Consider the following 11,386-nt stretch of genomic DNA (forward strand, 5'->3'; position numbering starts at 1 on the left):
GGCCTATCTTCACCTATGGTCATAAATGTTAGATAATGAGTGAATGAGTGTGATCACAAATAACAAATAGCCCAAATGGAGTTCCTTCAAATGATCTCTGCAGCAATGAGCAATGTTATTCAAGAGGATGTGTAGCTTGGAGATCAGAGAGTCTATCCGGGTTGAGCCATTACTTTTCCTCCTTGAGAAGTTACAGCTCTGGTACTACTGATATGTGATTAGAATGTCACTGGGAAGAATTGCAAGACAGATTCTTTAAGCTGAGTCAACTGGCAGAAGAACAAGAGGTAGACTAAGAACAAAATAGTTGACTGATAGCCATCACCTCTGTTGTTCATGCTTGAGAAATCAGCTGGAAAGAGTAATAATGGTTGTTTCTGATAGGGTCCTACTAGAAGCAACTATCATTACCTTTTTTCAATCAATTATTGAGGCTCAGAAAAAACTGATGGGACTTGTCCTTCATTACTGATTAAACTATAAAAGAAAGGAATATTCTATATGATACAGAAAGCATTTGCTTCCTGGTGTTATACAAATGAAATGAATACTAAGAAATGAAAATATAAGATAGAGTGCACATTACTAGAATGAAGTTTAGATCTGTCCCAGTTCAATAAATACTCACTTGTAAGTTCATCAACTACACTGACAGCATTGTCATTGGTCCATTTCTCATTATAGTGATACAGACAATGAATAGCATTGGCCATGTTACCAAGATTTTGCACTGACTCTTCGCAATTTTCTGATGTGTTATCACACATTTCAAACCATAGAATTTCATCTGTAGATAAAACAAATTTACATACCTTTCAAAATTTCATACTGATAAATAAATTATGCAACAAAGACATTGATAACAGTATCAACAAGTGTAATGATGATGAGGTTGACAGTAGTGGTGATGGTGACAGTGCTAATGGTGGTGGTGGTGGTGATAATGGTGGTACAGCTCCTGCACTGGTATAAGTCCTTAGATGAAAATAAATATCGTACCCATTTCACTGTTCAAAAGTGAATGTTAAGAAAAATACCAGTTATATAATGCATTCCAACTAAAATTGATATCAGTTCACAGAACCATTTACTATAGCAGGGCTATAGTAGAAGACACTTGCTCATGGTGCCACACTGCAGGATTGAACTGAAGATCACATGGTTAGGAAGCAAGCTTCTAAACCACACAGCCATGCCTATTCATAAATGTTTCACCTGAAGTATCATAATTTTAAATGCAGGCAGACATTGAATGTTTACTGAAGAACAGATCTTAAAGGTCACAAAAATGCTGGAGAAATAATTGCCCACAGTAATTTCCTCATTCTTTAATTTTATATATTTACATTCCTGATTTCTAATCTGATATTTCATCTACAAAAATATATATCTGTAGATGTGTTAGGAGTGTGTGTGTCTGTGTGGAGCATGTATGCATGGTGTGTACATTCTTGTGTGTGTATGCATCTGTCTGTGTGTGTGTATGTATGTGTGTGTGTGTACACATGCATTCCCAAATGCAAAATACAAATATATAAAGTAAATACATGCATACTTTGTGATGCTGGTCCATATAGTAAATACAATAACTTTGCTTGGTGCACCATAGGCCATGATTTAAAGATACAAGATAACCAAAAGGATCTGGTCGTAACAAATTCACAGTGATCTAGGAAAACTCGCCGGAAAAACAAACGTGCATCACATTCCATTTTACTATGCAAACCTAGTAAGAAAAAAAAAGAATCACTTAAATATGCAGTTCTGCAATGGAGACAACTTTTATTTATTTATTTATTGAAGAGTAAAAGCTTGTGAAATCAGTCAACATTTTTGGAATAAAACAATCACAACTGGTAGAAACTATAATGTGTGAAATATGAGTTTTTGCAAGTTAATAAAATAGAAATAATCAAATAATCAAATATCTTAGGGTTGTGTTCATGATTGCTGGGAGGCAGGAGGCTGAAATGAATGCTAGACTTGCAAGTGTTGGTGCATTACTGCTTCAAATGATCCAGCATTCAACACTCAGAAGAGAAGTTGGTAAAAAAGCCAAACTTGCTATCTTCAATTCAGTTTTCATGACTATCATCATGTTGGGCAATGGCCAAAAGAATATGATTATGGAAACAAGCAGCAAAAATGGGATTCCTTTGAAAGATCTCTATTTGACTAGGTGCATTGTTTGGAAATGAAAGAATCTTACCTAGTTGAGCAGCTACTTCTCCACATTGAGAGGTCACAACTCCATCATTTAATGTCCGTTTTCCATGCTGGCATGGGTTGGACAGTTTTTTAGGGGCTGGCTAGGCAGAATATTGCACCAGGCTTCACTGAATGTTTTGGCAGGGTTTTTATGACTGGATACCCTTCCTAACAGATTGGACTGAGTGCTTTGACATTGCATGATAATTGTAAACGAGCATCACCATCATGCAAGTAATGCCCCTTGTTTCCAATCTTCCATGAAAATATGTTTGGCCAGCCTTGCTTGGTGAGGGTAAGGACAAGGGCTGATGACAAGAAGGGTGCCAGGCCATAGAATACCTGAGTCAATGAATTCTATTTGATCCATACCAGCATGGAAAAGTGGATGTTGTAAATATGATGATGATGATGCTAAATACATGTTTGTATGTATATTGACAGCTTTTACGAGGTGTGGCTGAAAAGTCCCTGGCTTTGGGTAAAAGAAAATACAGGAGGATGAATTAATTATGATATTATACAACATATTCCCCTCTCAGATTCACACACTTATTTGTAGTGGTCCTTCAGTTTTTCTAAGTACTGTAAAAGAACTTGGAAGGTTGAGCCTCCAACCAGGCCTTTAGGTGATACCCTTAAAGCCAGGAACTTTTCAGCACCTCCTCATAAATGATGCAAGTAATATAGGTTGAGGGGAGCGAGAAATAGAGAGCGGGGGCAGTGAAGAATGAAGCTTATTTATGAAAGCTGATTTCAAATATGAATTCCTCTATTTAGATTTGTTTGAGGGAAGTTATATATTTATATTTAAATGGAATATTATCATCATTATCGTCATTTAATGGCTGTTTTACATGCTGGCATGGGTTGGATGGCTTGACAGGAGCTAGCAAGGCTGGGAGCTGCATCAGGTTCCATGGTCTGTTTTGGCATGGTTGCTACAGCTGAATGCCATTCCTAACGCCAACCACTTTACAGAGTGTAATGAGTACTTTTTATGTGGCACCAGCACCAGTACGCTTTACATGGCTCTAACACCAGAGCCTTTTATGTGGAACCAGCACCGACAGGGCCTTAACTGGTAGTGGGGATAGTACTGAGGGATGTGGCCTTCAAAAGAAGATCCAGTATTTAAAACCTATAAATAGAGTATTAGTAGGAATGATTACCTGATGTTAATATGAGATACAAATTACCTGGTTTAGAATTCAGGATTGTGCTAACATTTCTTAAAGCACCAGTATGCAAACATATAGAATCAAATGCTCTTTGACATTCAGAATCATCCCATCCAGCAACCACGGTGTGAAGAAACTTTCCAAAGCATATCAAAGCAATACAATTCAAAGGATTCTCACAGTTCTTGGTATTCGTACAGATAATCTATAAAATTTTCCAAAGATGATATAATAGAAAATATTTTTACAGAATATTTAACAATATGCATGCAAATACACACACATACACACACACACAATGCACACACACACACACATGCATGTACATACTCGTTTATACAAGAGACAAATAATAAACTTGTATTAAAATGTGGAATCAAGATACCATCAAGAACAGAGAAAACTATTTCTTATTCAATCCCTCTCCCCTCCTCCTCCTAATCATCATCATTATCATCATCACCAGTACCAGCACCACCAGCACTGCCACCACTATTTAACATTTGTTTTCCATGCTGCATGATTTCGTAGAAGCCAAAGAATGAGAAGGCTGCACCAAGCTCCAATATCTGCTTTGTCATGGTTTCTACAGCTGGATACCCTTTCTAACACAAATCTCTTGAGAGGGCATCAAAGACAGGAGATGCAGCAGATGTAAACTTGACAGAAACATATTTCCTTCCATGTGGGCAAGATCGGAAATCTTGTTTTTACAGCTTAGGTAAGTATCCAAGTGAAGAGAGTTGTTTAGCATAATTCTTTTCTCCACCAAGCAGGGCCTGCATGTCCCACTGCTATTCATTTAAAGTTTACAACTCTCTGGTACTCTCCATTTGCTGCTAAAAATTCATGGTGCTTTCTTTCAATGACCAACTTATGAGATCAATTGACAGGAAGAAAAAATATACAGTTTAGACCTCTGGAAAAAGTTCAACATAATGGATGCTATGGATAACATAGCTGAGTTACGGGGTGAAATGAAGGCTTCAATTTTGAATATATGGCCAGACTGTATCTATGACTTTGGTGTGTAGTTGGCCATTTGGGATCATATTTGGCCAGTAGATCTTCAAAATTTTTTGTAAACTTTTATTTTGAAACACCATCAATTTCTTTTCAATACTTTTGGTTGTTTTCCAACACTTGGATCCATAGAGGAGAACGCTAAGTATGAAGCAAGGAGATGGAAATGGCTGGGTCGAGTTTGTCACTATAAACTGAACTCAATTGTCAGGATTAGCTTGCAATGGGTTCCACATGGTAAAAGAAAACATAGCCAACGAAAGAAAACATAGCAGAGAACAACAACAAAAGATTTTAAACATAGAGGGTTAGCAATGGAACAAGCTGTCAAGGTTGCTTTCAATGTTAGAAGGTGGAATGATCTTGCTGTCACCTCAAGTGCCACAAGGCACAATGAGAACTGAACGAATGAATGAATGTATCTATGACTTTACAAGTTTTTCACAAGCAGAAAGTCAACATCAAATTCAGAAAAACAGTTGTAAATGATGTAAGGTTTGAAAAAGTGATATGTGGTTGGGTTGTTAGTCTCATAGAGGAAGTTTATCTAAAAAGGAGATGATGCTGTTTGAATAAGAGTAAGTTGAGAATAGAAATGAGAATGTTAAAATTCTACCATTTCCACTTAAATTGACTACTAAGAATATTGCTAAGTGGATGCCTTTAATGTCCACTTGCTTTTCATGCATTTTAATCATATGCATCCAGTAGATCAGGCTTGTCTCATTTCTTACCACCCTTTGCAGGCCTCCTGCATACTGTGCTCATATCTCACTATCATGCTGCAATCATACAATCTGCCCTTCACACAAAGAGAGAAAACTTTTGTGGCCATCAAAGACCTCTGCTTGTTGAGTTTATTCCATATCTTTCTATATCTGCCCCAACCATGGTCATGGAAGTTATTCCTTATGTCTAATGAGTTGTCTAGGTAGTTAATGGATTTATTTTCAAGGAGTTTTCTAACAGCTATATGATTTAGTCTATCAATCCTATTTGAAGTCTTGGTTCTCTCTTAGTCCATTGTTTATGCCAAGTACACATCATAAAGTTCATACTGATTGTATTCCTATATTCTGAGTAAGACCACATGCCAGCTGGTACTGAGATTTCATGCTGTTTATCACTAGCTATCACACTGATATTTGTTGACACTTAAGGCATTATACTGTAAACCATATTTCAAGTTCAGAACTCTTTCTTAAACTCTTCAAACATATTCAACAAGTACCAGATCATAAACACAAAAGTTTCTGAGAACAAAATCACAAAACAGAAACATAATAATTAAAATGATAAAGAATGTAATGAATTAAAAAATTTAACTATCAAAATAAAGATATTTGTAAAGATACCCGCATAAGGAAGTCATTCACAAACTTCAATCTATCTTTTGTGGCATACAGGCAAGTCGACCGCTTCATAAGTAAACCTGCAATTAAAAATTAGCTTTGAATTTTCTTATGTAGCATTGATAAAAAAAAAAAGTCAGATATACTTTTATGAATAAATATACATAAAAATGTCTATCGATTTTTTTTTTATTACATGAAACAGTGATTATACCTTCTAAAAGAAGATTAATTTTCTTTAGGCAGCAATGCCGTGGGATAATAGAATTCTAAAATAATTCAACTTCATTAGGTTTATACCTTGTATATCTTTTACTTGTTTCATTTATATACTTGAGCACTGTCATTCTCCAAGGGAATGTTGAAAGGAGAGTAATAAATGAGAGGTAATCGTTTTTCACATCCTCTAAGTTTAAAAAAAAAAAATCTGGCTGCAACTCAGAGGATGTAAAATTCTGCTGTTACTCATTTCATTTTCTCCTTTCTACCTTTTCTTGAAGAAATATTGGATTTTTCACTCCTTACAGCAAGTTCACTGCTGAGTGGTTAGTGTTAGGAAGGGCATCCAGCTGTTAAAATCCTGTCTGGTGCGGCTTCGGCATGGCCAGCTCTTGTGGTACCGTCCCACCCATGCTATCATGGAACAAAGATGTTAAATGATGATGATGATAATGATGATGATGATATATATATATATATAATAATAATAATAATAATAATAATAATATTAAGGATAAAAGTCCAAATTTACAGGTAAAAACTCAATTAAATTCAATTTATCAAGAATTAAAATTAAATTAAGTTTCACAGTATATAATATATAAATATATAATTTAGAGAAAGGAACCAAAGTTCATGAACTCATCCATGAAAATCCACAGTCACATATAGAAAAAATTAATAAGTAAATACACTAAAAAGAAGTATAATAAAATACAAAGTAAAAATCATAAAATCATAACAACAACACTGATAGCAGCTCCAGTAACAACAATGGCAACAACAACCTTTTCAGGCCCAGAGCCCACTGAAGATGCACCAGAAATGTGAACACAACCAATACGCAAGTCTGGAAATATATCAAGTCAGTCAGAACTGCCTTCAAGTAGCACCTGTACAACCAGAGGTCCTCTTTCAGGATTTGGTGCCTCAAAGATGAAGGTACCCCATATGATATCAAGTGGAGGATCATAGAGCGGCCAGAATCCTGTATTAACAGGGAGCAGATGCTGCAAGCTTTGCATAGCTGAGCAAGCAAGGATCCTCCAAGACTCCCTGGAACCAAGATTATTGAATTCCTGGCAAGAAGTTTATAGTTTCTGCATCCATTTCAAATGCTTCCTGCTGCAAGCATGGGATGCCCCATTCATCGATTAGATCCAAAAGGTCCTTACAAGCTAAAAGCAACATAAGGACAGAGTTCCCAGTTTCCCTTTTGACCCACATGGACTGGTCTAAGGGAGATAACCCATCCTCACTGACCTGGATTGTTTATTCATTGTCTACTTACTAACTGACCATAACAGATTTCTACCTCTGAGGTTTGAAGAACTATATGGCTTTTAGCTGTAGAGTCTGACAAGTCGTCTATGGGGCTAAGCTCTTTATGGATGTGAAACCATCAGTCACTCTATGACCGGACGCATATATTTACCAAAATATACCTTACATGTTCAAGCTAATTTTAAAAAGTTACTCACCTAACTGTTTAAATCTGTAATAATATTCGTCTTTCTCTGATTGAGTTAGAATTTCATGGTGGAATGGATTTGGAAGTAAATGTCTGCCAGATGGTCTGGTAGTCTTGAATCCATCAATGAGATTTCGCATGGCTTTCGATGTAATTGTTAATATACTTAAGTCATCGACTAAAATATGGAATTAGTATAGAATTATCAAATCAGGAAAACAAATGCCATTTGAAATGAGAGAAAGTGTGAGAAAGAGAGAGAGAGAGGAAGAGAGATATATGTATATTATTTGTACATGTATAATGTTACATGTGGATATATGTGTATAAAATATCTCCAAAAAATCAAAATTTGTGACAATTATTGTCCTTAATTTTGAAAATACCTATCAAAAGATAGGTCTTTTAGATGAGAAAAACATGAACAAGAAGCTGAAAGTAAAAATGGGGGAAAGAGCTTTGGATAAATAGATATTGAAACCTATTCTTCTCAGTTTGTGTGTGTGTGTGTGTGTGTGTGTGTGTGTGTGTGTGTGTGCATTTCTCCATTAATTGTGAATTTGTAACTACTGGAGAAAGAACCCTTTTCTAGCTTAGTCTTCAAGTTTAAACATCAACAGGGTGGCCATGTATGTGTGTGTGTGTGTGTGTGTGTGTGTGTGTGCATGTGCGTGTGCATGTGTGTATGCATGCACATAACCATGAGCGTGCACGTGGGTGCATGTACGTGTATAAGCACAAGTGTGCATATGTATGTTTGTGTGTGTATAAAGGCAAATCAGAATGTTAGGGAGAGAACTGATGTTACTATATCAATTATTTCATAGAAATTCTCTACCTTCCTGTTTCATAATTATGTTACCATAATATAACTATAAACTAATATAACTGGAATGTTGCCCAGTAGATCTTAACTTAATCAAACCAGTTGAAAGGAAAAACCTGTATTATTTTCATCTAACTAAATATTACAGAAAAATGAACAATTTTGTTTACCTGAAAGATATGTTAAAAGATGAAACTTCAGTTCCAAAGGCAATATGTCAAAATAACCTAAATGTCTATGCTTCACTGTATTTTCTATTTTTTTCATCTCTAATCTGTTTGACCGTCTAGGCTTTTTGGCAGTGAGAAAAGATTTAAAATCTGTAAACAAATGAAACAAAAGCATATATAAAGATAGGTAATTAAAATATTTTTTATTAATCATTTGAAAAGAAAATGTTAATCTAATGAACTTTACATACAATTAAAATTAATTTTCAGAAAATTTGTTTAAAATAAAGTTAAATAGAAAGATTCCTAATTTTATATTTTTGTTTTGAGAGTGAGGTGACTTAGCTTGGCCTGTGGCTAGGGTGTTGCACTCACAATCACAAAATCATGGTTTTGGTTTCCAGACTCTCAGAGATGCATTGTGTTCTTGAGCAAAATACTTCATTTCATATTGCTTCAGTCGACTTAGCTGTAAATGAATAACTCTGTGAAGCACAGGCAACCTGTTCTGGAGTAATGAGATCTCAATCACTTATGCACCGTACCAACCAGATAACTGGCCCTCTCAGTTTTAGGACATGAGACAGTACTTACTTTGAAAGTGAATATAGAGTTGATTAACTTCAGTGTATTTCTGCTCCTTTTTTTGTATTATTGACTACATATAGACAAGTTTTATTCGACATCTTATTTGACTCAATAAAGCATTCAGTTCAGCACTTTACTCGCTCTACCACCCTCTCTCTTCTAATACAAATTTTAAAAATACCAATGTTATATTCAAATTTCTTCTCATTTCTATATGACTAACATATTGAAATTACTTTGCTCTCATGGCTGAAAAGACAGAATATTTTTATAGAGTTACAAACCCTGTCACAAACTTTATCAATATATATATTTGAGCCCACTGAGATTAAAGTGCCATAATCAATACAATGACTATTAACATTTTAACAAATCATTCTCAGTTAATTTTTCTCACTTTATTACATCATTTCATCATAAAGTACCAACTTATTTTATATGAATCCAAGAAATATTGCTGCTCAACACATTTTGAAATATTTTTCATCACTGTCATACAAACAGCATTGTTCATTTCCAGTCATCCACGAAAACTATGTCTGGCAATTGGGAAATATTACCCTGCTTGGAAAGAGGTGAGGGTTGGCAACAGGAAGGGTATCTGACCATAGAAAATCTACCACATGGATGTGTGTGTATACCTGTATATGTCTATGTTGTTCACATAGATGGCACTGTCTACTCTGAGATATTTCTCTTAGCTTATTATTGTTTAAGTTATATTTATACATATACTTACATACAGACATGCATATATACATTCAGGCACATATATAAATATGCATGTATATATATGTATGTACAAACTCATGTACACACATGGCAAGAGTTGGAGGGTTTGACAGGATCTGGCAGATTCAAAGACTGTATTATGCTCTTGTGTCTGCCTTGACTTGGTTTCTATGGTTGGATGCCCTTCCTAATGCCAACTACTTTACAGCATGTATCTCTTAGCCCCAGTTTTTCTTTCAGCACATATATACTGTGCCTTTCAAGCACTCTTACATTGCACATCCAATGGAACATGATTGTGTCATTTCTTTCCAGTCGTCTCATATCCACTGCCCATGTCTTACTACCATGCACCATTGCAGTTTTAACACAAACATCATACAATTTACTTTTCACTGTTGGCAGCAGCAGCAGTAGCTCCCTGGAATTTCTCCAGCCCATTTTTATTCTGGTTACTGTACTTTTGGAGCAGTCATCTCTTTTGCTGATTACACTTCCTAGGTAGCAAAAGCTATCAGCTACTTCTAGTTAGCCATCTAGTCATTAAAAGGAGTCTTGGTGTGTTCGCAGTACCTATATCTCATGTGCATATATCACGTATTAAGCTTATGATCTCTGCTAGTCAACCTGTGATTCTATTACACCCCTTGTGTGTCCATAAATTGCGTTGGGTGCAACATATGGAATTTATACCTATTCCTTATTGAGCAAGGTCATTTTCCTGAAGGTACTAGGGGCTTGTCCTTTTTTCTACTTACTAAAACTTTTATATTTACTAAATTTACCATAAGACCTCTTGATTCTAGGTTTAACTTGGAATTTCCTAATTCCCTTATAGATTAGCTATGAATATGAGAATTAGATCATCAGCCAGACTTAAACACCTCTGTGATGGCCTGTTGGACTCTGATGAATAGGAGGGGGCTGAGGACTGAGCCTTGATGATGCTAAATTCCTCAGTGAAGTTGTTAACTTTCAATTTACTTATTGTATCTTTGTACATGGATTGTACAGCCCTCACAAGACATTCATCAACACCTAGTTTCCTTCGTGACTACCAAATTACTTTCTATGGTATCCTGTCAAATATGTTCTCCAGGTCAAAGAAGTATTTCTCTTGCAGTTGCCTCTCTAGGAAGATAGCATCAGTGGAGCCTCTTCCAGGTGGCAATTCATTGCAGTTGCACCATAATAATGCGAAGAAACAATGTTGTCAAACAGCTGCTACAAACGGACCAGCGGAAAGGCAGGCTAGGTATTGTATATTTGAGGACATTTCTGCTACCTTCTATACGGTCGATTACCTCAAGTATGTTTATTCATAACATTAAAGTGACCAATTCAACGGAAAGGATACCAATTTATAAAACACATGGCGGCTACATGTTGCATGAACCTCTTGAGGGCGACATTCCAACTGTTGACCATTAACCTCGGCTACCGCATTGTGCGAATGTGGTAGCCGAGGTAGCACTCCAAAAATTTTCTGAAGTGTATGGCTTCATCTTCCAGCAGTTGAATGGTAATTTATTAAGACCCGTGCAACGTCGGGTACTACTGCTAGTGTGTGTGTGTGTGTGTGTGTGTGTGTGTGTGTGTGTGTGTGTGTGTGTGTG

General features: G+C 36.0%; 1 protein-coding gene across 3 annotated transcripts in view; it reads right to left on the reverse strand.

Annotated features, from left to right (window-relative positions):
• LOC106872796 (F-box only protein 47) overlaps nucleotides 1-11,386 on the reverse strand; it is a 28,216-nt gene that overhangs the window by 14,528 nt on the left and 2,302 nt on the right. For all 3 annotated transcript variants that reach the window (XM_014919907.2, XM_052969790.1, XM_052969791.1), the window contains exons 2-7: nucleotides 8,451-8,600; nucleotides 7,465-7,632; nucleotides 5,768-5,844; nucleotides 3,408-3,594; nucleotides 1,556-1,726; nucleotides 629-787 (exon numbers count right to left, since the gene is read on the reverse strand). In XM_014919907.2, the coding sequence (XP_014775393.1) occupies nucleotides 629-787; nucleotides 1,556-1,726; nucleotides 3,408-3,594; nucleotides 5,768-5,844; nucleotides 7,465-7,632; nucleotides 8,451-8,600 (912 nt within the window). The remainder of the gene's footprint in view (nucleotides 1-628; nucleotides 788-1,555; nucleotides 1,727-3,407; nucleotides 3,595-5,767; nucleotides 5,845-7,464; nucleotides 7,633-8,450; nucleotides 8,601-11,386) is intronic.

Source organism: Octopus bimaculoides, chromosome 7 (genome assembly GCF_001194135.2).
Source record: "Octopus bimaculoides isolate UCB-OBI-ISO-001 chromosome 7, ASM119413v2, whole genome shotgun sequence".
Taxonomy (NCBI): domain Eukaryota; kingdom Metazoa; phylum Mollusca; class Cephalopoda; order Octopoda; family Octopodidae; genus Octopus; species Octopus bimaculoides.